The 26,947-nt window shown below is 39.6% G+C and overlaps 1 protein-coding gene across 1 annotated transcript in view; it reads right to left on the bottom strand.

The window, feature by feature from the left end:
• Positions 1–15,170: 15,170 nt before the first annotated feature.
• LOC139711153 (E3 ubiquitin-protein ligase UBR5-like) overlaps positions 15,171–26,947 on the bottom strand; it is a 71,883-nt gene continuing 60,106 nt past the window's right edge. The window contains exons 43-52 of the mRNA XM_071623071.1: positions 26,456–26,666; positions 25,669–25,924; positions 24,764–25,017; positions 23,372–23,502; positions 22,401–22,649; positions 20,881–20,965; positions 20,078–20,344; positions 18,138–18,291; positions 17,317–17,417; positions 15,171–15,759 (exon numbers count right to left, since the gene is read on the bottom strand). Of these exons, the coding sequence (XP_071479172.1) occupies positions 15,547–15,759; positions 17,317–17,417; positions 18,138–18,291; positions 20,078–20,344; positions 20,881–20,965; positions 22,401–22,649; positions 23,372–23,502; positions 24,764–25,017; positions 25,669–25,924; positions 26,456–26,666 (1,921 nt within the window). The 3' untranslated portion in view covers positions 15,171–15,546. The remainder of the gene's footprint in view (positions 15,760–17,316; positions 17,418–18,137; positions 18,292–20,077; positions 20,345–20,880; positions 20,966–22,400; positions 22,650–23,371; positions 23,503–24,763; positions 25,018–25,668; positions 25,925–26,455; positions 26,667–26,947) is intronic.

Below are 26,947 nucleotides of genomic sequence, written 5' to 3' on the forward strand. Positions count from 1 at the left end.
AGATCAAACGTACAAATGTAAATTAGACAATCAATCATAAGTCTCTGAATTCTTCAATCTGATTGGCTGATACCTGTGAGTTAAGTTTGATTTTCTGACTTATGTTTGATTTCATCTTTTTATGCAACAGGGCCCAGATGTGAATATGAATTTTCTGCAACTGAAATGAGAGCTTCCATGCCCCAAAAAGTACAAGAAAGGAAGAAATTGTCTTGATGCAATGTGGTTATACATGTACTTGCATATTTTCTTGGCTATTGTGAGACATTTTCACACACAACACCACTATAACCTCACAACTGACACACCTGGATCATCTTGTAGGGTGAAATCTGATTCACAGTGCCCATTTTCAAGGTAGAACCCACTTTTTTAAAAATGTACTTCACTATTATATTTATAATGCAAATTTAATACAATGTTGGAAAGACCAGAAGTGGATATATTTTATGTGCTTCATGTAGGTGACTATAACAACTCGTGTCTTTCAGACCATAGCAAACATTTAATTCACCATCTGTGAACATTTGCCAGTTGATATATATGTGAATACTTGATAATTGCTGCCAGTCATCCCTTGACTAAATGGAAGATGTCTGTAGCATTTAAAGAAGATGAAAGGATTTTTGAACAGGTGCTTTAATTGCTGTCTGCTAGACTTGCAACTACAGTGTAGATATGGCCAACTTTTGAGAGACATGCCAGTATGATGCCGTCGTTGGCCCAAATCTGATGAGCAAAGGAAACGGTCGTTTGGTCATGATATGAAGTATGCTGTAGTTCACGGCCCAACCAAGTGCACACCATGTGTTGGGCATTCAAACTAATACCCAAGATGAAGATTGCGCAACAACATGCATGTGCAAGGTATGCATTTTTAGTGCTTGTTTTTGAATAGCCTATAAATGGATTAAACCTCAACCATGGATTTGATTCATTGCGTGATGTTACTTCATGTGTATTGCCCCTATTATGAGGGGAAATGTCCAAGGAACACAGGCATTAACTGCCCCATAGGAAGTGGTAATTGCCAATGGTATTCATGTATGGCACACATGGTTCCTTGTTTAATAGCCATGGGTTAACTAAAGGTAGAACATACAACTGTAGTTTCCATATATGTACCTGCAGAAACTGTTGATGTTTGATATGAAAGTGATACTTATGCATAAGAAATGTTTGAAATAATGCTGTGATAACACAATTTCAGTGGGTAACAATGAAAATGTGAAATATTAATCCCCAAAGGTACACTGACAGAATTGCAATCTTTGAGCTCGTCAGATCGTGGTTGCTGTGGAATGCTTTATACAACTGTAATTGATTACAATTCGGGCCATACATGTAGCAGTCTCCATCGATCTTCTGCGCAAGAGTGAATTGCATGCGGCTTGTTGGGAAATACTTTGGCTAGGGCATGATCGATCGTCACGTAATGTTCTATCTACCCACTGCTGAATTGGGAGGGCACTTCAGGAATAAAAGACGGGTACTCCAATCTGAATGATTGTACTCTTTTGATCCCCAAATACTCTAAAACAACTCATTATCCTGGCATGTCACATTTCATAGCCAGACAAGTTTCTTGGTAAACCCTTCAGATGGCAAGAATATTCTGTATGATAGAAGATGAAGTTTGAGCCCTAATATGAGAACTAGTTTTACATTCAAAGTTAGATGCTTATATGAAAGTTTTTGCACAAGTGTCATTGTGTATGATGATCAAAGATTGGTAATTATGTTAATGTATTATCTTGTGAAGTACCAAATAGGATAATAGTTGCGATGGTAATTCAAGTTCATGCTTATGTTGGTATGCTCAGGATAAGGTGCAACTGATGTGTTCATCACCCAAGAATAGTCCAGTTTGACATCATTTAATATGTTTCATGTAGTCAAAATGGAGATTTTTCAACTGAAACTTTTTGAACATGTTTGTTTAGTTCATCAAATTTTCAGCTGTCTTTATTTTTATTTGCTTTCAAAGAGAACATGATTCATAATTGAAGGAAAAAAAATCATTGTCTATCATCTCAGAGAGGACTGGCAGTTGAACTCATACAGTGTATGATATTTTTATGCCTCCGCCAACGAAGTGGCCGGAGGCATTATATTTTCGGGTCGTCCGTCTGTCCGTCCGTCCGTACCGTTTTGTTTTTGTCGATATCTCAAGAACCGTGTGGTGGTTTTACATCAAACTTGGTATGAGGGTATATCCTGGGGGGATGATACTTTGTTTGGATTTTAGGGTCACGGGGTCATTGTTCAAAGGTCAGGGGGTCAAAGGTCAAGGTCAACTCCTCAAAATATCACTTCTTTCCTTATATTTATGCAATGCCTGAAGTTTTTTTTTCAAAAACTTGATGTATGCATGTATTACCCAATATATATTCTGTGGGAAGTTTCTTGCCAAAAGGTCAAAGGTCAAAAGGTCAAAGGTCAAGTGAAAGTGCTGAATTGCACTTTTTCCTCCATATCTCATGTTTTTCTCCATATCTCGCAAATGGTTCAAGGTATCATCATGAAACTTACATATTTATGCATGTTCTACCTAACAGTGATTCTCTTTGGAACTGTGAGGTCAAAGGTCAAAGGCCAGGTGTAGATAATGCTATTTTCCCATTTTATACTGAAATTATACTTTTTCTCAATACCTTGAAAATTACTCAATGCATAAACTTTAAATATAAAAGGGTCAAAAGTCAAGTAAAAATCATCAGTTCCCCAAATACCTGCACTCTGACATTTTAATCATTCATCCAATTGAACCTAGTTCTAGGAAAGAGAACGTTCAGCACATTTGTGTCAAACCTGTCATTTTAATATTCTGCCAATTGTGTGAAACTGTCATCACACATTGTCAAGACATTGTACTATAGACCGATTAGGGGAACCATGCATTATGGCGGAGGCATATCAGTCGCCGTAGCGATATATCTACTTAATCTTATGTGCTGCCTAGCCCACATCAAGTCATCTCAAGTCAGTAGCTAATTATAGGAACTGCCATTAGGATTAAAACACTCTAATCCTTTTGGCATGGAGGTATTCACCCAGCTGTACCATCACAGTCAGTTTGCACTGCAGTGCTTTGTTATAGAAGACCTACATTGTACATGTACAATGTGTATGTGTATGAATTCCATTAGTCTTGCCAAAACAGAATAGATTTATATTTGATAGAAGATTGCAGAGCAAAGTTCATTATCAAAGCTTAACTATAAAAAGTAGAATAGTATTCCTGCTAGGTATTTTCCCAGCAGCAGAAGCCATCTGGAAGATACAATATATGATCAAACGACTTCTTTTCTCCTTTTTTATTTCAATGGCTTTAGACAACCCTAGCATAAACTGTACATGTGCAGAACAATTCAGAGTGGTTTAAACTCTGAGAGGTTTTAGGCATCGTAGGTGTCTGTCGGAATAAAAAGAGGCAAACAGTGCCAGCCCCTTTTGGTTTGCTAGTTGCGGTCACTCACAACAGTCAGCAAATAGCGTCAACCATGCACACTGAGTTTCTTTAGAAGATGCAAAGGTACAACACACGTGTATGAGACAGACCAAAAATATGATTACTCCTCGAGTGGTCACAGCAATATAGCAATATGGATTTTCTCGCTGAATGTTAACTTTTGCTGTCAATGTTTTCTCTTTCCTATAGTTTTCAATTTATGTGTCTTTCAGTTTCCATATGCAGCTACACGCCGGTACATTTTGTATTGACATTCTTTTAATGAATTAATGATATACTTGGTCTTTCAAACACTGAAGTGTACTTCAACCTTGTAATTCGCTATTGTCCGTGTTTGTCTTTCGTTGAGGCGTGTGTGCAACAGAAAGCTTTGTGGAATATTTGCCACGAATACACATTCCTCTGCCTCGAATTAAACACGTCAACTGCTATGTGTTGTATTAGCAGTGGGGAAAAATGTGTGTGTCGGAGGCTCAACCGTTACACGACTCTAACCTCTCTCCTTACCTTCCACTAGCAATTTGTGAGTTCAAAGTTTTCCACTTTGGTCCTGAGGGCTTCATTAGAATCCCACCACCGATTGCGTCTTTATTTCTCTTATGTAATTGTAACATGTGTACAACTGTAAACCAGAAATGCTTGAATTCATGAAACTTTCACAGATTTTGCGAGGAGCCAAGATACATGAAAGTATAATGCATGTGAAAGTTTTAGTCTAGACACGGCATTGAATGCCAGTACAATGCTGTACAGTGTATCCAAGTACTAGTAGTACTCATACTGGACGTGGGCATTTGTTTTGTTTTTTCTTTAATTACGCTTGTTTAGTAGTGCGTATTCAGTTTTGTTGTGTGTTTTGTATTGACCAGCTGTGTGTGTTCAAGAAATCCGTTAATGATTAGTATTGGTACTTAAATGTACAATGTCATGCATAATTTTTCATGGTCTGCAATTCACAAAAGTTTCATGCTGTGAAAAAAGGCCGTCGGCTCCACTTGACAGAAATTTCATGCCACAAATGTTTCTGGTTATTACAGTATACCGCTTCCTGAGACAGGACCAAAATGAACGTGGAAAAGCTGACACCAATTAAAACAAACAGCTGTTTGTCTTTGTTAATTGTACTGTAGCAGGACTGAATTAAAGGTCTACATCACATGCTTATATAGTACAAACTGTCAGATTTGGATATGAGAGTCATAGTGTTTGTGTGTGTCTGTAAGGGGGAGAGTATCTTCAGTTGCAAAAATCCATCCATTATTTGTTGTAATTTTTTCGCTGAATTGTGTGATGAAGCCATACTTTGTAATCACAGGCAATTGCATTGTCACGCCCAGAGACCTGTGCAAGATAGCTCCCTGTGAGTTTAATACAACATTCTTCTTACGTATAAAAAAAGCATATTGCACAGGTTTATGTGAGTTCGGTAATTGTGCAAATACAGGCATACTGCAGGGCTTCATTGTCCTTGATACATTGTTTAGGCAGATTTTTGTTCTTCTCATTCTTCTATTCTCATAATTATAGCCAAATGAAACAGAGCATGTTTGATACTCCATGGAATTTCTTTTCTTTGTTCTTGACTGCTACCCATGTAGTTAGAAGCATAACTTATTGAGGGGGGGGGGGTTCACATTTTATTGAAAAACCTTGTTTGTCAATCTGTATAGAAATACATTTCATGCTAACAGTATTTTTTTAAAGACCTGAAAGTGAATTTGAATCCCATTCCTCCTAAATTCTCCTCCATTCTCTAAATTCACCATTTTTTTTGTTTGTTTGCTCAAGTCATAGTCCATCAGAGTTTAATATGAAGTTGAATCACGCTTCAGTTACTGTATGTAGGTTTCTGTAATATGAATGGTATCACCTTTAAAACACATTTTTGTAGAGGCAGAGCTACAGGGTAAGCTTGGCCTTTTATCAACTTACTGGCATGGTGCCTGTATGATCATGTATGTAAGCTTGCATAGTAATGTGCAAGATTAAATTAAATGAGATTTGTGCATTTCATTGAAAGCCCATGGGATTTCTCTACACCTGACGTGAAAAATGTTTCATTTAGCCATCGGTTGTTGTTTTTATTATAATTTAGCAAGATTCATGTTAAAATACATTTTTTTTTTTATAGAAGTGTGAAGACATAGAGTGTTTTTTGAATTAGTTGTGTTCTGTCCTGTTGAGAGTATGCCAAAGTGCCTTGATCTTTTGTTTCATCAATTTACTGTAAGAAATATGATTCAAGTTGCCTCGACTGCTGAGATTGTTGTAGTGCATCCCCTCATCCTGCAAAGTAATCATGATTATTTCTTTGTGCATTGATTTGCTGAGGGCAGTACATTGGTGTAGCTATTCTGAATTCAAGTGCACTGTTAGCACGGTCAACCTACAATATACAGTGTAGGACATGATGGCTCCAAATACCTTTTGTTCTTATTAAAGGAAACCAAAACCCAAAGAGAAATGTGGTTTGAGTGAAAGCGGCAACATTTGTAGAACACATCATTGAGAGTTTGAGGAAAATGGGACAATCGATGCAAAAGTTATGAATTTTTAAAGTTTTGGTGTTGGAACCGTTTGGATGAGGAGACTGCTAGAGATTATGGCCTCATGTGTGGACAACAATATAAAGAAAATATAAAGGGAATTCCATAAAAATTCATTTTTCATGAAAATAACACATTCCATCAACTTGATTGCATATGTTAAGGGTAACAATTATTCCCCCTGCTTTCTGAAAGCGGTTACTCAAGCGCTCTTTCAGTATTCTAGAAAAGTGATTCTTTTTATGCCTCCGCCACGAAGTGGTGCCGGAGGCATTATGTTTTCGGGTTGTCCGTCCGTCCGTACGTCTGTACGTCCGTACGTCCGTACGTCCGTACGTCCGTACGTCCGTACGTCCGTCCGTCCGTACGTCCGTCCGCATTCGTTTACGCGATAACTTGAGTAATATTGACTGGAATTTTACCAAACTTGGTCCAAGTATAAAGTATGATGGGGCAATTAGTTGATTAGATTTTGGGTGAAATCGGCCAAAGGTCAAAGGTCAAAGGTCAAGGTCAAATCATGAAATTGTATCCGTTTATGCGATAACTCAAGACTGGATCAAGCAAATTTCACCAAACTTTGTCCGAGGATGATGTATGATGGGACAATTATTTGATTAGTTTTTGAGTGAAATTGGATGGAGGTCAAAGGTCAAAGATCAAGGTCAAATCCTAAAATTTAACTGTTTACGTGATAACTCAAAACTGGATGAAGCAGCTTTCACCAAATTTGGTCCAAGAATGATGTATGATGGGGCAATTAGTTGAGTTGATTTTAGTGACATTGGCAAGAGGTCAAAGGTCAAAAGGTCAAGGTCAAATGCTAAAAATGTTATTTCCCCCATATCCATGCAATGTCCGAAGGTATTTTTTTCAAACTTAGTGTAGACATGTACTACTGCGTAAAGATTCTCCAGAGAGAGTTTCATGTCATGAGGTCAAAGGTCAAAAGGTCAAAGGTTAGGTGAGAATATTACAATTTCACTTTCTTGCAAATGGTTCAATGTATCTTTATGGAATTTGGTACATACGCATGTAGTGACTGGCAGGGATTATCTAGGGAATGTAGGGGTCATGGGTCAATAGTCAGGGGTCAAAGGTCAAGGTCAACTCAAAATTTTACCATTTCCCTCATTAACTAGTGTTATATGCAATGCTTGCATTATCATTTTCCAAACTTGATATATACATGTATTACCTAATGTAGATTCTCTCAAAGGTCAAAGGTTAAGGGTCAAAGACCAGGTTTAAATGCAAAAAAAAATATCTATTTTATACTGTAATTACACTCTTTCTTCATACCTTGAAAATTACTCAATGTATAAACTTACAAAAGGGTCGGTCAGAAGTCAAGTAAAAATCCTCACTTCCCCAAATGCGTGTACCTGCACTCTTAGACAATTATAGCAAACCTAGTTCAAGGAATGTGAACATTCAAGATATTTCAGACAAACCTGACATTTCAATATTTTGTCAGTCATCACACATTGTGAAGACATTGTACCATACACCTATTGGGAGAATCATGCATTATGGCGGAGGCATCAGTCGCCATAGCGACATTTCTAGTTTTTTTTAAAGCTACAATGTAAGTCATCTGTCATTGTCTGTCTATCCTATGCTGCATAGGGTGTGGTGGGGTATTGGGGGGGGGGGGCAAATAGTCAGATTGAATTGAAAGTTTTATTGTCTCTGTTTCTTAATCCTTGCTACATGTATACTTTGTGTGCCAGTTGGCATGCACATTGGAATACTGTCTTTGCCAGTTGGCACAAATTACCTTAGTTTTGCTATATCATTATCAACCAAACTATGACTTTTAGAGTTTGTTTCTGTACAAACACATAGATGTGTTTGTAAAAATAATTCAAATATCAGTTTCTGCCATATAGCAATGATTATTGCCAAAAAAGAGGTATTTGAGCAATATTAGATGATAAAATCTGTTACAGAATTTTCATTTGATGTAAATTGAACTTATGATTGCAGTTGCTTTATGCTTGTATTGACTTTTGCATGATTCCGAATAATTGATTTTTAATACATACCCTCATATTGAGGACAAAAAAAAAAAAATGGAGCAGGGACAGTCATAAGACGCACTAGATTCTTATTACATGCGTGAAATAATCCTTACGTTGACCTCATCCCCCTCCCCCCTCCCATTGGCAGTGGCTTGCTCTATTTTAATTGCCAGTTCTGACACAGTCTGTTTTCATTTGATGTCACACTGAGGTTAGCCTCGGAAATTCTCACCTTCAGGACTTTTGGCATGTCCAACTTACAAAAATGTCTTTCATGAGTAGTGTAGTAGGCTAAGGTACAGTACAGTTGAACCTCGTTTTGAAAAAGAAGGTCGGATATTGCAAGATACCTGAAATAACAAGCTCCCATTCCTTCTGTATTCATTGCATTGCTTTTATCCCCGATGCTGTTGCTTCGTATGTTCTTATATTTTGGTAGGATTCACAGTAAGGTGCAGTGTTTGTTTAGTTCAGCTTTCGTACATACATGTATGCACACTTGCCTATGGAAGAGACGGGTGCATTGTGTTCATTTTCAACTCGCAACTGTATAATCAATCGCACACAAGCACGTAATTCGTAGTACATGTAGCCAACGATTTATTGCCTTTTCTTTTTTTGTATTTCACTGAAATAGGATGTGTGCTGCGCAAGCAGTTTGACTTTGAAAAGCAGGTACCGAAAAAAAAAAATTAAAGAATCATAGCACACTGAATTGTATGTTTAGCATGAGACCTGGCAGTTATATGTGTCTGTGATGTACATGAATGCTACAATGTTACAATGATTGTTAAGTGGTGTACTCTTCCACCCTGGCAATTTCATTGAATGTACAACTTGTGTGAAAGAGCGTCATCATCATTGTACCTACATTGAATAAATTTCTTAATTGAAGATAGCAACTCTGGCTTTCTCGAGTAATCATATCTGGGTGATGTGTCTTGGCTGTAAAGTGACTGGTGAACACTGGTTATGTGACTGCTCTCAGCCAATCATTTGATCACGATCCATTTTTCATCACCGTTTTATAAAAACTTACATGGTATAGGCCGGCCTACTGTCCCATTCAAACCAGAGTCCTGGAAATGATATTCACAATTCTTCCAGATTAGGTTATTCTCTTCATTTTTTAATGACCAGACAAAGTACCTATGTACCATATACCACAGGGCTTGTACACCTTGCAGTCTTTCTTTTGTGAAACCCATCAAAGAGAAGCATGCATACATTTATACCTCCCATGGAGGTAGAACCATGGAGGCATACATTTAGTGGCAGTCCGTATGGGTAGAATGAACTTTAGACTTTGATTTTGTGGTATAAAGCAGCTAATTGTAAGGACAGACACTGAGAGTAACTATGAGCAGAGCTCACACAAATGCCATTTAATGACGAAGCCCTTGACACTGTTGGTTCTTGATGAATGATTCTAAAGAGCAGATTTTTGAATAGTTGTATGTCTGAGTGTGATGCCTTCTTTTGTGCTACAGATTATTACTTCCTCTCCCTACCACGTTTTACCCTCCCCGCCACCCCCACCCCCCATTCTTTTTCATTTATACACAATGTGTAGCATAGTACAACATCTTGCGTGTCTGCAGTGTAGAACCATAAGACTCTTAACATGCTGGTGTATTTAGATACACAATAACAGTCCATTTTCAATGCAGGTGTGTTTATTGATTTAAGGCTGCATGAAACCCATACATACATGTGGATTGAGTGAATTTAGCAGTATTAGTAGAACACATCATTCAGTAAAAGAGTGAGGAAAATCGGACAAGCTGTTGGAAGAGTTATGAATTCTTAAAAGTTTTGGTGCAGCCATTGCTGGATGAGGAGACTACAACAGTCTGTGACAACACTGCTGGACAATGATATAAAGAAAATATAGAGAGATTTCCACAAAATGCAATTTTCGGATGAAAATTACACATTCCTATGACTTGTTACTGACGTTGAAGGTTAACTTTGTTCCCCATCTTTTGAAAATGCCACGTCAAGTGCTGTCCATGTGTTAGAAAAATGAAAACATTTCAAATTCTCTGTATATTTTTTTCTGTATATCATTGCCCTAGTGAAACATGAATTGTTATGGTCTTCTCATCCAGCGATAACAGGAAACAGATTTAAAAATCATGGCTTTAGAGCAGATTTTCCGATTTTCCTCAATTAAATCTCAAAAGAAGTATATGTTACACAAACTGTACTGATGTGAAAGACATCTACATGTACCGACATTTCTGCATTACTGCATCAACATTATATTTTGGGAAAATTCCCTTTATGTATAACATGTTTGGTTAAACACTGCATATTGTGAGTGTGTATGCATGTGTGTGCTTGTATATGAATGTGTATTGATTAATCAATTACATAGTACACTGTAGATGTATGTGTGTATTTTGTCAGGTTTTTATTAAAACTGCTGGTGCTTTTAATATATAGACTGGGTGAATGAAATAAAAAGTAGCCAGATAACAAGAGTTTGTGTGGTCATGACACAAAGTGAGCTACAGTTAGATTGTTATTTGTTTGTTAGTTTGTTTATTGGGTACATTGTGATCTGAGGAACACATACACTTGTACCAGGAAGAACTGTCATACGTAGAAGCATTCAAAGAATGCAGCTTTAAACACAGAGGCAGCTCACACTGGGAATGTATGAAAAAGAAAAATCAAACAAATCTCAAAAGAAGTATGTTACACAAAGTGGCATTCCATGAGTTTACTTGAAGAACCCGTTTGGATGCATGACTTAGTGTGACTTGGTTTGTGTGACATCCCTTTTTGCTGTTGTGAAACATTATCAAGTACATTTTGTATCTACACCTGTACTTGTAATTACCTCTGCCAAGAGGGGAGGTTATGTTTTCGTTACCGTTTGTTTGTTTGTCCGTGTGCAAAATAACTCAAAAAGTTGTGCACGAATTTGGATGAAACTTGCAGGGAAGGTTTAGAATGACATAAGGAACAGATGATTAAATTTTGGGAGTGATCCGGAAATTTTTATGGATTTTTTGAAGGATTTTTGATATTTTGGCAGGCAGGGGCAATGAACTTGGGAGTTCAAGCTGCGCATTTTTGAGGTTTTCATAAATGCACTAAAGTGCGTGCTCTAGTTTCTGCTGGGGTGAGGCGCACCGCGCAGCTGAGAGTTTATGATGTAACAAAGGCTTCTATGTTGGGAAATTGAGTGATTTTTCAGCATGTATACATATGGGTAAAAATTACTGATCTCTATGGAAGAGCAAGGTCATCGGTGGAAAGTAGCTGCTTGGCGGAGGTCTGCACTCTCAGAGTGCTTTTCTAGTTTGTACTGTAGCTTGATACCGACTCTTTATAAGACATTTGGATATTCATTGCACTGTGCATCTTTACCAACAAGGAGCTGATCCATTGTACCAAAAAAAGAAAGAAGAAATTTCAACTATTTAGGTATCTTTTCGTAAGTAGTGAATGAATAAATATGTGCAAGCAACGAAAGAACAAAGTCAAGTGACCAATACAATGATATTTGACACAATCCAATATGAGGAAAGAAATAAAAACAACAATAACAACAAAAATGAATATGTTTCAGCACCCTGTTCAGGACGTGCTGTTGCATTTATTTCACTGTGTGTCTTTCCATCCACAACATACATTTTACACATACATATCTGCATGGGAGATAAGGGGGTGGGAGGTCAAAGGTTAACCACAGTGCAAAGAAGAACACAAATGGTCTCGAGAGACCGCAAATGAATCGCACTGACCTAAATTATAGCTGCAGAAACACTAACTAGTGGGGGAAACTACATATTACTATCTCTACACAAGACACTACAGCTAGTCTACTACAACTTGTAACTATTAAACTCTGTCCGCATGACGCAATGGTTTCTATCACTTTTGAGATGCATCTGCTCGTTCAAGTCTCCCGTCTTCTTGGATATATTGTCAAAAAGGTGAACGAGTCACAAAGAAATGTGTGCATCTCTCGATCAGTCAATGGCATCGGGACTCGGTGATGAACATAAAAATTATATCATGCAAAGAAAAAAAAAAAATATGTATGAACAATTCCTTCTTTCTTTCTACCTACAACATTAAACAGACAACCAGCCTTTTGATATCAAAACATAACACTTTGAATGACAAACTTCAAATCCTGCACTTTCCACTGCAAGATCCACACAGTCTCTTCGCATCTCTCTCTTTATATTCCGGGGACTTAATCTTGCAGCACCAAAAACACGGAACTAATTAATCAAAAGACACATCAAAATCAACATGTTTTCAGTTTGAACTTCAGTGTTTTACCCAGGAACGATACGTATACACATACTTCAAGACCAACTGGTGTGCCTTGCAGCATCCGTTAAATGTCCCACGTGTGTGTAAAAACTAAAAAGAAAGAAAAAAAAAACATATTTACAACAATAAAATCAATTCAAAGCATAAAGTTTGGGTTTGAATTTTTTTACCAAATAAAAAAAAAAGTGGGGGAAAGGAAAAGAAAGAGACATGAATGTAAGTTTTATCATCTTTCCAAAAAAACAGTTGTTCTGTTATCAAATTTACAAAGCTGGGCCAGGACTGAGTTAAACGTTACAGACTTTGACCTCTACTGACACAACCTTTGCCACCGAAGTACTTTCAGTGACACCGTTTGGGGTGGGGGTACCACATCCTGTGTTATTCGAGAGAGTATTTACACCAAAATTGCTCAGCACAACATTACCATTGCACTACAAGAGGATCAGGACCTCTTATGAGTTGTGAAACCTGAACCCTCTCAACTGGGTCTCCTTTGAGGTGACCACAGGGCCACATTACTTACAAAAACAATCAACTCGGCAATCAACCTGAATACAGATCATTAGACTTGTAGAATTAAAATAAGGATGGGGGGGGGGGGGAGATATCACAAAACCCTATCACTGAAACTCCATTTCAGGCTTCCTATACCATAATGACCTATATTACAGAATAAAGTAACAAAGTGCTCCATCCATGAAGAAATTTTTGAAACAGTAAAATTAGAAGAAAAATTGCACAAGATGCATCCAAGAGAAGAGGGTTGGTCCCATCCAGTTTCACGTAGGCTTTTCATCTTCCTCAAACTGTGCCAACTTATACAACACAATGTAAACCAATCAGGGAAATCATCCAGACAATTTGTAGTAAACTGACTCTGAAGACACTCGGATGTATGCATGGTACCTAGCAAACATGAACAAATTCTTGACACAAACAGAAATCACGGCTGAAAAAGGTATGACGGGGTGCTTGTGTCGTGTGTGTGCATTGCAGCTTGAGACAATGTGTGCTGGTTTGGTTTGATTTGTTTCACTATCTGCCCCCACGTGCAAGAGACTTTGGTGCAAAAGTTTAGAAGTTTGCTCCATTCTCACCACAACAAACAAGATGTGTAAATGCGTGACAGAGATTTCTTTGCACACATAATGTTGGGTCTCTCTGTCTACAAACCTGCCACTGCTACAGTGAACCATGTGTGTGTAACAATGTGTGTGTTCCTCCTCATCTGTGATCTTTTTTTTTTTTTGTGCACATGATGTTATGTCCTACCATACCGTCACTGCAGGAAAATACTACATGTAGGTTACATGTATAAATGGGCCATTCAAATCTCAACTATCTCTCGCTCTGGAGTAAGTCTGTCTGAGAAATTCTATTCCCTCTTGCAAGAGAACTCTCGCTTTGGTCTGTCTTAGACATGCACATCGACAAAGAACTTATATCCGCCGTGGTGAGGACATACACAAACACAGAATACTACTTTTTTTTTCTGAACATTTGTCCTGAAATTAAGCCACCACATCTTCTGATGGCAAAAGATTCTTGGAAATGATGGCTGGTGCACTCACCGGTGGCTATACTTTACATGTGTCACAAGGTTCTTACAAAGTACACTACAGCTCGTGTCCCATCAATGCAAACACGGACTCGAAGCAAAAGACAAAAACTGCGCAATTTGATACAGAAATCACTTCAGGGCAGAGGAGCCCAAAGCATGTGATGCCAATATTCGATGATCTCTAGTAAGCATTCGTTCTCTGACTAGCACATCAAAGAAAAAAACCCTTTTATGAGTCCGAATACCTCCACAAATGTGATGCTCAGGGTGGAGAAGTTGAAAAACAGATCACGAGGTGCGAAAAGTATTGCTACATCTGCAGCATGAGGATCACCCTCACATGCCCTCTTAACATTCATTGTTTTATCATCGACGAGTTCAAATCGGACCGTGCACATTTTTCAGTTTTGAGTACTGAGCATATACATGTATAAAGCCACCTCGGCTGGACTGACTATCAAATGAGCTGAGTGAGAGCATACCAGGACTGATATATTCCGCTTTATTACTGTGCTTGGCTGAAGAAGAGTTGCAGAAATTGTAATCAAAGTAACATAAAATGCACTGAATCTTTTCAGGCAATATCTACCTTTTTTGCCTCCCTTAATCATTACCATCCCTTCTTGCTCTTTCATTCATTTGTCTACATTCCTATCAGAAGCTGTATGTTGTAGGCAAATAACGTACAGTTGAAATAATTGACATGCATTGTAAAAGACAAACGAAAAACATGAAGAAAAAAAAAGCATCTTTATCTTCATTCTCAACTTAACCTGGCCTCAAATCGAACAATTTGGCTAACTACTTCATATCATCGGCCACTCTGGAAATTTTGTCTCATATTCTCATTCAATTCTTTTGTAAACAAGACGTACATCTATTGTAATACTTTTCCACTGAGAAACCATATTGTGTAGCTAAATATACAAAATGTCACTCAGAATATCATTATGTTTGCGTACCTAGAAACACTTTTCTGAGCACACATCATCCCACCAACAAAGGCAGCTCTTTGTCAGTGATTGAAATTTGTTGAATTACACTTTCTTTTTTCTTTCCTTTTTTTTCTGTCTTTTTCACACGAAATTATGAATGCAACAGAAGTGTGTGAATTTTATCTTATCTAGTTGGCAATGGTGTACAAGGGAGGAGGACAAGCAAGTGAACTAGGGGGGTTAACATTGTCATCAAATTGCATCGAGAAAATAATTACAGGAGAAAGGACTGTTGTTTGCCTCTCACTTTACATACATAAACTCCATCTTTATAACAGAAAGTACGAGCTGTGATTTTTTTTTTTCCGATGTTGTCCTGAATATGAGTTCCAAGTCTTTATTTTGGGCCTTCAGGCATCCACCACTTCAGGAGCACTCAGCTGATCACAGTTCTTCCTCAAAAGGCTTCGACATAAAACTCACACCTAGGTACAGTACATCTGTTCAGAACCAGTTACCATGGAAACAGGAGTGTAAGGGATCCCTCAGTTTAACTCCACATTCATGAGGTGATGTACAAATGGTGATGTTGTACACAATGATTCAGTTGAGCAAATCACAGAGACAAATGTGGGAAGGCATCACTCCGGTAGACTGGGCAGCCATGGGGCGAGGTGATGCCCTCCTGGGCGTGGCCATCACACCCCTAGACGAAGCCAAAGGCCTTGGTCTTGATGGCCAGGAGAAGCTTCTTCTTCAGGATGGCCTTGGAGCTGTAGAGCGGGATGTAGAGGCGGCTGATGCAGGTGTTGGCTGTGGGCAGGTGGTTGTCGTCCGGCGGCCGCACCGTGATGGTCGGCAGGGGCTGGAACCCCTCCTCACTGGCCGGCAGGCTCGGGCTGGACGTCCAGAAGTACACCTTGAGAATGGAGGGGGAACGATGTGTGTCAAATAATGATAAGCGGGTGTCACAGAGAACAACGGAGGACAACAAAGTTACAAAGGAGGAAAAGGTGAGCAGTTCAAGGACTTGGTTTGAAACGGGACAGCATCGTCTCTAAGGTATTGCACTTGATCTCTCTGACCGTGTGCTCATCTGTAAACCCATACTTTGCACACACTACAGCAAACACAAATTTCTCTCTTTATGACTCAGCAGGACTTCATGCAATCATTACATTTACTACTTATTACTACTTACTACTACTCCCACTTATTTACTAATTATCTTCACATATTTGCCAGAGAAAGAAAAATGGCAACTTCACGGGAAAAAAATGAACGTTCATATGACACAAATGAGTGTTCATAGCATGTGTTGTATGTCCTTATATACTGCATGTGCAGAATTTCTATCACGGTTCAGTCATAACACTCAACAATTTTTCATCCTCGGCTCATTGAACAAAATATTTGTACATAGTAATCCTGTGAAAGCATTGACTATTTCTGACCGACAACTGTGACAACATCTTCTTCTTTAAAATTCATCACAGAGGTCAATAGTTTCTTTCTAATTCTCGTGTCAGGTCAATAGTATACAAATAATGACTGCAATGAGGGGCACAGTTAAAATTATGGGCCCAAGGTGATGTGAAAACCGTAACTATGCCCGAAGCGAAGCTTCAGGCATGGTTATGGTTTTCACATCACCGAGGGCCTACATAATTTTAACTGTACCCCGAATATCAAGCAGTCATTATTTGTTTTATATAACCAAAATATAGATTCCGAAATATAGATACCCAAAATATAGATTCTAGTCTCTTTTACAGCACTTGTAAGTTGTAATCAATGCTGATCGACAGCGCGGCGGTCGTTCGTATCATTGGTGCATACATCGACATGAGTGATCATTTACGTGTACACAGTGTATGTACGTACGGGGTTGCGAGTTCCGACTGTCTCCAAACCAGTCCGCTAGTCTCTTTTACAGCACGCTGATCGAATGCGCGGTGGTGTATCATTGGTGCGTACATATGAGCGATCTATGTGTACGGGGTCGCGACTGTCTCCAAACCTATTTACTAACTGTGCCCGGGACCCGGTCACAGTAACTCAAAAATAGGGCACAGTTATTTTCATGACTCCCCTTTTAACCAATCAGATGAGAGGATTCTAGAAATGAGGTATATAATTTCTACTAATTCTTATGTAATCACTTGATCTCATGGCACTATCTTCAGATGAGTTATGAAGACAAAAAATTTGACAATTGGTATTTTTTAAATTTGTTTTTTGAAGGGGGGGGGGGGCGCAAAGGGGAAATAGGGTTTAAGAATCACCATTTGAAGAAAAAAAAAAAATGACCCTGCCCGTTTCGTCCTCTGAGGTTTTTACAATTGCAGTATCTAGACATTTGGTGTCCATGTGATGAATTGTCAACGAAGATGCGTGATGCGGTATCTAGGGGGACATGTGATGCGGTATCTGGGGAGACAGATGATGCTGTCTCTAGGCAGACAGGCATACTTACCAGATCCTGTTTCTGCTGGGTGCTCATCTTCTCCACAATGCTCCAGAACCATTGCTTGAAGGTCGCCAGCTTGTCGTTGCCTTCACTGCTGTGCCCATCACCTGCAAGCCCACATACACAATTGTGCACACAAAAGGCATGTTATCCATCATATTGCTTGCTCCTACATTGTATATCAGGTTCACTTTTCAGTCTTTCATACTACTTTTTTTTTTTCCAGTGGTATCAACAATTGACAGTTCTGACCAGTTAGTCAAGTTAAGATAAGATGTTACATGAGATAATTATTTCTCAAAGTCAAATGAGGCAGGTACTTGATACCAATGAATAACTAGCGTACTATCAAAAGAGATGCAAACACTTGGTCCCTTGGATGGGACATAGAGTGGAGGTCCCATGTGTTAGAGAGTCACAATTCATACAAAAGATCATGCCAAAGATCTAACTTCATTTCCCCCCCAAGAAGAATGAAAATGAGCAAATGATACCAACCCCTTGTGGCTCACCCCCTACCAGGTAACTGGTAATGGTCCGTAAACAGTGTCAATCTAGGACGTCCTGCCATAAAACTCACTGATTAGTCGGTGAATCTCTACATGATTATGTTTCAATTGTGACATTAAAATAAACCACAACTTGCATCAATGCTACCATGGAGAAGTACTGGTGGAGAGAATGCACAGAGAACTGCAAAAAAAAAAAAACCCAAATTTTTTTTTTCTATGAACTAGTCGAAAGAACTGAAGAAATGAAGATTGCTTGGATACTACGAGCTTGAGAGGAGCGAAATTCTGATGATGACAAAGACAAAACCTGCTCACCCAGTTTGCCCGTCTCGTCGTTGAAGGTGGTGTAGCCGATCAGCATCTGGACGTTGACCTGACCGCACCCATTGACCAAGAGGCGGAAATCCTCGGCCGTCAGACCGTCCAGGGCGTTACGGGGCAGGACATCAAACAGACCTTGCCTCATGGACTGAAAACAAACACACATACAGCAGACCAAGCATGAAACTACAGATGCAAGACACTGTACATTCTTGATGGGCAGAGATATTTCAGTTCCATTTGAATATGCTGCTGCAGTTTTCCATCTACTTTTTGTCAAATTACTATTTTTCTATATTCTTGTAGGGTTCATCATCCATTTTTCTCCTACTTATCATAATTTAGCCTTCATGTGGCCATGCAGATGCCAAAAACTTGGCAAGCTGTTTTTCATCAGCACTCTCTTTGGCTGTCAGTTGAATCTCCAAACATTAGCATCTAACAAAACTTTGACTAACTCTATATGTGACCGTGCACCTCAAAACGAACATAAAGTCGCACACACTGATTTTGTGTGAAGACTGGAAATAAGTAAAATGGGTCAACCTAGCCGAACTTGACTTTTTCATATTTTCTGAAAAAGCGGGTCTTCTTTTACATTATGCCAAAATTTGGTATCATAAAAAGGGCAGGAAAGTGTGTTTTTTTAGCAGTTTATCTCGAACATTTTTGGTAGAATAGTGTGATTAGGTGTGTCCTTAGAATCCCTTTTTCATTTCTGAAAAACCTTGTCCACACTCTTCAATTTCAACTCTAATAACTTTTGAAAGGGTAATGCTACTGCTTTGAAAGTTGGCATTAATTATGGACAGAATGTGTTAATGAGGCACGCTTAATTTCACTTTAATCTGATAATCCCTTCATTGTTGTTACCCTGGTGGTTTACTTCCTGTTTTTTTGTCCCATTCATCGCACAGCCAGCACGGTTTGGTAAAGATTAAAGCGCTTAAATAGACACTGTACTTCAGAGCCTCTTTTCTCAGTTCACACTTTTCCTGAGTTTGTGCTTTTTTCCAATATTTAGATAGGTTAGGAGAGTCCATTTGATTATAGTTATACATCATTTTAAAGCTTAAAGTCTACTCTTTCAGAATATGGACATAGCTAAAAATTCATGTCTGGCGACTTTTTGTTTGTTTTGAGGTGCAGGGTCACATATGTTGCAACATCAACTTTCAAACTATAAAAGGCCACTGCGATACAACACAGAGGAGGAAGAGTAAGAAATGACTCCTCATGAACAGCTTCTTTCAGGAAATTTTTTCTCACTGGTAAAGTAAGCATACCAGCAAAGTCCACGACATACAACAGACAAAACTTAATGACTACAAGGTGACTGTCACTACTTCATCCAAGCTTCAAAGTTATACAAATGAGGGCTTCTTCTTAAAAGTTACTACAACCTATGAATGTGCACAGGGTATGTGATAGCTAAAGTTGATGTATCAGTTGGAACACTGTGATAGAGTGTGTGATGCTCTTGACTCTATTTCATACGACATCTTAAATTTGGAGACCTACCTGGTTACTAAATCCTTGGACAAGACATTTTAAACATTCTAGATCCAGGCATATTGAATGGTTTTTCACAATGTTGAGGTAATGATAAAACAGTGCATATACTGTGGAGGCCACATTGGGTAAATCAGACCACATCATCATATTCATCATCATCATCATCATCACCAACATCATTATCATAAACACCATTATCATTGTCAACATCATCGTCGTCGTCGTCATCATCATCATCATAAACACCATTATCATCGTCATCGTCATCATCGTCATCATCATCATCATCGTCATCATCATCATCACAATCAACACACTATCATCATTATCACCATCATCACTATCATAATCATCACCACCACTATCATCATCAACGCTGTCTTCATGAACATGATCACCATCACCATTATTTAACTAACCGAAAGGCATTTCTGGGCTGCCACCACCATCTTGTACTCGGCGTAGCGGTGCACGTAGTCAAAGGCGTTGTCGGCGGTGACACGGATGTGGGAGCCACCGGGCACCAAGTCTACCACTTGACCCCCTTCCTCCTTGGACAGCTGGATGGAGAGGGTGAGCTCCATGGCCTCAATGGCCGACGCCCGACCACGCTCTGCATCCAAGAGCAGCTGGCGCAGGCTCTCGTAGAGGGTGGGGTCGAAGAAAGCCAGGTCATGCCAGCCAATCTGTATGATGGAAAAAAGGATTTCATCATCATTGTCACTGTAATCATCACTAACTCTACTTGTACTCCTGTTATCACCATTACTAATACTACTAAATACTACTACCAATACTACTACTACTACTACTACTACTACTGCCAGTACTCCTACTAACAACATTAGCACATCTACCAGTATTACTGCTACTACGTAACTATGATTGCTACAACTGCTGCTACTATCACTACTACTACTACTACTACCACCACTAGCACTAACACATAACCACAGACAAAACCACAGAATGTGTCCTCTACATGGTGAAAGGAAACTAATCCTTATCATTAAGTGAGCCACAGATTTTCATATATTCATCACATATTCATCAACATTTTCAATCACAATATGACTGAAATTTGTAGAATTCCCCAAAAGCTCTAAGGTAAATATCAATAGCTATTAAACTTCAAGGCAAAAACTTGCACAAAGAACTAAACAGAGTCAACACAACAGTCTTTGACAAGAGAGGGATTGCTCTGAAAAGTTCTCCAGCCTACCTTTCTTCCGAGCATGAACTTGATGACGTGGCGATTCAGGGTCAAAGGGCAGAGTTCATTCTGAAGCAGACAGAAGCCCAGGATTCTGTGCAGAAAAAACAGAACATGAAAAGAATGTTACACAATGACTGCATTTTGCAAACACAAAATCACACTGATCAAACAAAAATTAGGTGATTATTCTATGACATTAATTTTACCACTGTAAAAGTGGACATTTCTGCAGGGTTTAAATTTTAACGCATTTCACGCAACCAGAAACTAGCGCAAAAATAAAAGAAAGAGAATATTTTTGCTTGCTATATGTTGCAGTAGTTCATATCTTAATTCCGCGGTATTAAAAGACATGCGAAACTCATCTTACACGGCTAGGTGCAAAAATAACCACTTTTACAGCGAATCAACTGGTTTCATCAATGACTCTCATTAGTCATACTGCTCAGTTTCTCATTTTAGCATCACACAAGAGGGAAAAAATGAGATATGGTGTAAGTTATAAAAAAAACGGTGCTTTTGATTAGTTTTCATCCAAAGTCGATAGTGGTGACTGGGCTCAGCTATACATTTCCAGTAGTTCATGTCTTCCTCAGCTATACAGAGTTGACAGATGTCTTCAGACAATCTTTCACTTTCTCTTGAATCTTGCCATCTTTAACCCTTTCTCTGCCAGGGACTCTGGACAGTGTGTACAATGCTATAGTGTTTTCTGTGCCAATCAGCACTCAGAGCACACAAAGGGTTAACCCTATTCTAACTGGGGGGGGGGGTCAATTTGACCCCCCCCCTCGACATTTCGCGCCGCGATTCCGCAACGCGCAAAGATTTTGCCGCGTTGTTTCATGACTTTTTTCTTTGAAGTCTCCCGCATATTTTGAGACCAAATATGCGATGTCCGGGTATACCGTTTTTAAGTTACGTAATGTTTTGCGTATGCATGTCAACCCGAAAATGGCTCGAATTCATGATATCGTGAGCAAATCCAATGTAAATTGTGTTTTTTGGTTAAATTGATATAAATTAGATTATTTCAACTTTTAACCATTGAAATTAATCAATTTTAATGTAGATAGGCTTGATAAAGTGCCTGCAACAAATTTTGGCCAAAAAGCAATAGAAAACAAAAGGTCAAAAAAACAATGAAATACATAAGAAATTAACAAAACAATAAAAAACAAAAGAAACTGATTTTGATTGTGCTATTTTTTTTACAAGAAAATTGTTCAATGTGTCTTGAGGAACTCTTACACAAAGATTTAGCAATCATTCAGTCGTTTTAATGGAGTTATAGGTGAAAATATGATTTCATGCGTAAATTTGCATAATTAATTTACTAAAAATAGAAAATCAAAATGTAATCTTGTAGTTGACATCCGGCTCTATGTTTAGGCAAAATTTTGCGGCGATCGCGCGATCGGCGGCCGAGATCTGAAGGGGGGGTCAAATTGACCCCCCCCCAGTAAAAACTTGGTCTCAAATAGCCCAGTTAGAATAGGGTTAAAAGCCTAGAGCCTCTCACTGACCTGCCGACATTCCTGAAGACATTCAGTCTCTCCGTGGAGTTCTTGCCTTGGCGCGGCGAGTAGAAGCCCCTCTTCCCTGGCTGGAAGAAGAGGGGTTCGTTGTCACGGTCCGCATCGTCGCAGTCCTCTGTCTCCATGGGAACGCCGGAGGAAGCCCCGGCCGTCTCAATGGGGCCCTTGCTCTTGTCCCGCTCAACGAGGCCAAAGATATCGAGGTCCAGGCGGCTGCTGTCTGCTGGGTCATCCCGGCTAGGGAGAGGGAAGATAAAAAAAAGAAAGGAGAGGGGGTTGGAGTCAAAGACAGTTAAAAAGAGACAGGGTGAATCTTAGTCCTTGACAGTTATCAAACCTTGATATTACTGGATACAAATGACTCTGATTCTCATACCCAAGCAATTGTACAGTCATACATCTTGAAACTTCCTTCTATAGTGCCATGAAAATATAAGTATCATCATACGAAAAAAGAAAGTGCTTAAACCCCCCTCCCCCCCCTCCCAAAAAAAAAATAGGTTTGAACATTCACTTTGTACTCTACTTCATACACATGACAAAAATACTGTACATCTATGCCTTAAATAATGCTGAATTTCACCCTGCAGTCTTATATCCTCTATAAAGCCAATATTTCTGCTTGGCTCTTTATACCTCCTTCAGTATAGCAGGGATGCTAACCTTGTAAATACATGTAGCATTGCCACATTATGACAGCATTGAAGGGGTATCTTTGGTAAGAAAACACTATTTTTACCTTTCCTGTCATATACATGCACAGCGATACCATTTGGGAAAACCAGTATTTCTATGAAATCTGCAGTATTTTATTTCATCATTATTCTTCTTCTTTTTAAATTAATTAATCTTTTTTTTTTTTTTTTGGGGGGGGGGAGTACAGAATACATGTACTGTTAAAATCAACAGTTGGTATCTCTGCTAGAGTGATTGAGAGCTAGAGTGATGGTGGTTCTTACCTCCCTCTTGAGACGATGATGTCCATGGCCTCCTCCACTCTCTCCCGGAGTGACTCCTCGCTGGCCAGTAGGAGCAGGAGACGGGCAGGGGGAAGCTCCAGGAGCATTCCTGTGATGGTGCTGGCTAGGGACTGTTGGGGGATGGCAGGGGGGAAAAGGGAGGGAGTTGGTAGAGATGTATAACAGGCAAACTGAATAACATGGGGCATCATTATCCTTAAAGTGCAAGTTCACTTTAATATACATGTGGATTGAGTAAATGCAGCAATTTTAGTTGAACACATCAGGGAATGTTTGAGGAAAATTGTCAATGGACAATTCCTTCAAAAATTATGAATTTCTGAAGTGTCAGCACCGCAATCGTAGGATGAGAAGACTACTACAGTTTGTGATGTCACATGCTAGAACAATATACAGAAAATATAAAGAAAATTAAACATATTTTCACTTTTCTTGCATAATAAAAGAACAACTGACTTGTTTCTTTCAGAAGGCCAAGGGAATAATATCACCCTTAACATTTGATTAGTAACAAGTCAAGGGAATGTGTACTTTAAGAATAAAGAGGAAATTTTGTCGAATTCTCTTCATATTTTCTTCATATCATTCTACACCTGTGACATCCCAAGCTGTAGTAGTCTACTCACCCCACAATGACAGCACAGAAATTTAAAAATCAATAATTTTTGAACGGATTGTCAGATTTTCCTTAAGCTTTCACTGATGTGTTGTATGGATATTGCTGCTTTCACTCAACCAACATGTACATAAAGGTGAATGTGTCCTTTGAAGCACATCAAAACCTTTGCTATTTGAAAATGTTTTTCTCCCACTGAGATGCATGTAACACACAAGTATCTCACTGGTCTAAATTCAGAAAGGCAGTATCGAGTCTATGATTACATTTCGTCCATAGACTAAAAAACAGTGCAGGTGTACCTTTCACATGAGTGTATCATTCATTATCGGATGTCTGCTGCCATATAAGATCTGTCTCACACTTCTATGCAGGAGAAATTTGAAGAGTTTGTTCGCAAAAACCGATAAGTCCATATTTGTCAAATGGAGATATTTGCGATTAAAGGTCAAGAGAAATAAAGAGAATAATAAGAAAATTTTTGCTTCTTTTGACCATAACTTCAAAAATGTACCTTTATATGTAGTGACCAATATATCATTTAAAAGGTATTATTTTGTACTTTATGACAGAGACCGTACTTCAAAATCATCAAAAATGGACCTATCGGTTTCTGCAAACAAACTCTTTATTTGCATAATCTAAAAGTGAATGCAAAACTATCTTTGTGATATTGGGCCTAGGAGTTTATACCTAATTTTCTCTCTCTGCACTATAAATGAAATGTCACAGTACAGCTCAAAGGCAGGCTTTACCGGTTGCAGGGCGTACACCCTGGGGAACAGTCTCTCCCCCAGCGCCTGCTTGGACGGGGGCAGGGGCTCGAAGTCTGCGTTCCGGTCGTCCGCGTTGGCGCTGTCGCGTGGGTAGAAGGGGCGGGCGTCGTAGGAGAGGGTGTTGCGGTCCCGATCCAGGCTCTGCGCCATGCGGCCGCTGCCGGTGCGCAGCTCGTTGCGCCGCTGCTGACGTTCCCGCTCCCGCTCTCGGCTCCGCAGCCGCTGGATCAGGCCTGGGAAGGAAACATGGCTCAAGTCTTGTAGAAAGGAAAAGCATAACACTGCTGATAATTGTCGACATATACAACAAGTTACATGATGTCAATTGAGTGAGCATGAGAAAATGAGCAAGGCACTGGTCTTGCAAACAGCAAAAACATCACACTGGTAAAAATTGACATTATATAAGTTATGTAACGACAGCCATTTTTTTTTTTGCCCTCTGAATTTCCAAAAACTTTTATCTGCATATAGCAGATAATGCTGAAACATATAATTCCTGGTGATGCATAGCTCTTCACTAGAGGGCGTGGAGAGTCAATTGGGTGATTCAGTAGCTTCCTATCAAAGAAATGAGATTGAAATCATTTGCTGAATTTCTTTTCATATGGTCCCATTAGTTTCAAATTCCCTGTAATTTCCGGGTAGCTCTTTCACAGCAATGAGATACTTGCATGTTCTGGTAAGATGTCAATTTGGGGTCCAGAAATGACACTCGTACACCCGACTTTGAGACACGTTAACCTAATCATGTGTGGTCAAATTCAGTCCCTCTTTCTGCTTTTGTATGCATATTTTCTTCTTCTTCTTTTGGGAGTGGGAGGGGAAGAGGGGAGAGGGGAAGGGGGTAGAAAAGTTTTTGAATGTCCCGCCCCCTTACTCACCATACTGAGGGCCCTTGTTAGATCCCTGGCAGTCCTCTAGGTTGGGCAGACGTTCCGGTGCCATGAGGGCCTCGGCGATGGCCGTGTAAAAGCTGCGTGCCACCCCACTTCCTTCACCTGGCTCGTCCTTGAAGGTGACCTTTACCCGGTGGACTGGCATAGGCAGGCGCTCCAGGTTGGCACTGCACCGCCGGTGGAAGTGGGTGTTCAGCTGGCGCATCGTCTGCTGGATCAGCAGGTCGCGAGAGCGCTCAACCTGTCCATAAAAATAGACACAATGTGAAGAGTTACCTCACTTCCAAGGCTCACAGTGGAAATACTTCTCTTACTCTCCGAAAACGTGACACTTTTTCAGTATTTCTTTGCATATGATAAGACAATGATAAACAAAGAGTATGGATAGTCTCCTAGACAGCCACCCTCTGTAGATAACAAGATTATTTTGCCTGGCAGCAGTGCCCTCTGGCAAGGCACTTCATCCTTGTTGCCCAATCTTTTGGAGGAGACTCAAAGCCATTGGTCCATTGTGAAGGAGAGCTAAACCCTATGCACATACAGTAAAAGAACCCACTTCACTTCTCTCATAAAGAGCAGGACGAAATTCTGTGGAAGTGGTCAAACACACACACACACACAAACGGATAAAGGGCTAAAATCTGCAATAATCTTCAGGATTGGAGAGGCAGTTTCCTTAATATGAAGAAGAAGAAGAAGAAGAAGAAGGAGGAGGAGGAGGAGGAGAAGGAAGAGGAGGAGAAAATTTGTCATGGCATCGCCGTGCACCTACCTCGAGGGTGAGGTCCTTGGAGGTGTGGTTGTTCCTCAGCTTCTCCATCTCGCGCCGGAAGCGCGACTCCTTCACCTCGAATCCCCCCAGCTCGCTGAGCACGGAGCCCTGCTCGGCGCCGACGTCCTCCAGGAAGACGTGGCCAAAGAGCTCGAGGCACAGACGCCACCGGCCCAGCAGCATGTCTGCCGACAGCAGTGGTGAGAGTGGTCTGGTCGGGTGGAAACAAAGCATTGTTTTGTGAGGTTGGTTCAAACCCTACTCTATGACCAACTGATGATTCAACACTACTGCAGATGAAATCATCAAAACCAGAAGGGTGATCAAAATAACTTTTGTAAGCTTTTTTTTTTTTAATGGGGATACAGCTAATACTCACACAAGCACTGCAACTTATGCTTTGTACTCATCATGTTATCACTTTCTATTTACTTTTGAGAGGTAACAAGATGTCATATATAAGACAGCATATATCTGACAGTTTTGGAATTG

This window comes from Diadema antillarum, unplaced genomic scaffold (assembly GCF_040938485.1).
Source record: "Diadema antillarum isolate AM-2024a unplaced genomic scaffold, OU_Dant_1.0 seq00001619_RagTag, whole genome shotgun sequence".
Lineage (NCBI taxonomy): Eukaryota > Metazoa > Echinodermata > Echinoidea > Diadematoida > Diadematidae > Diadema > Diadema antillarum.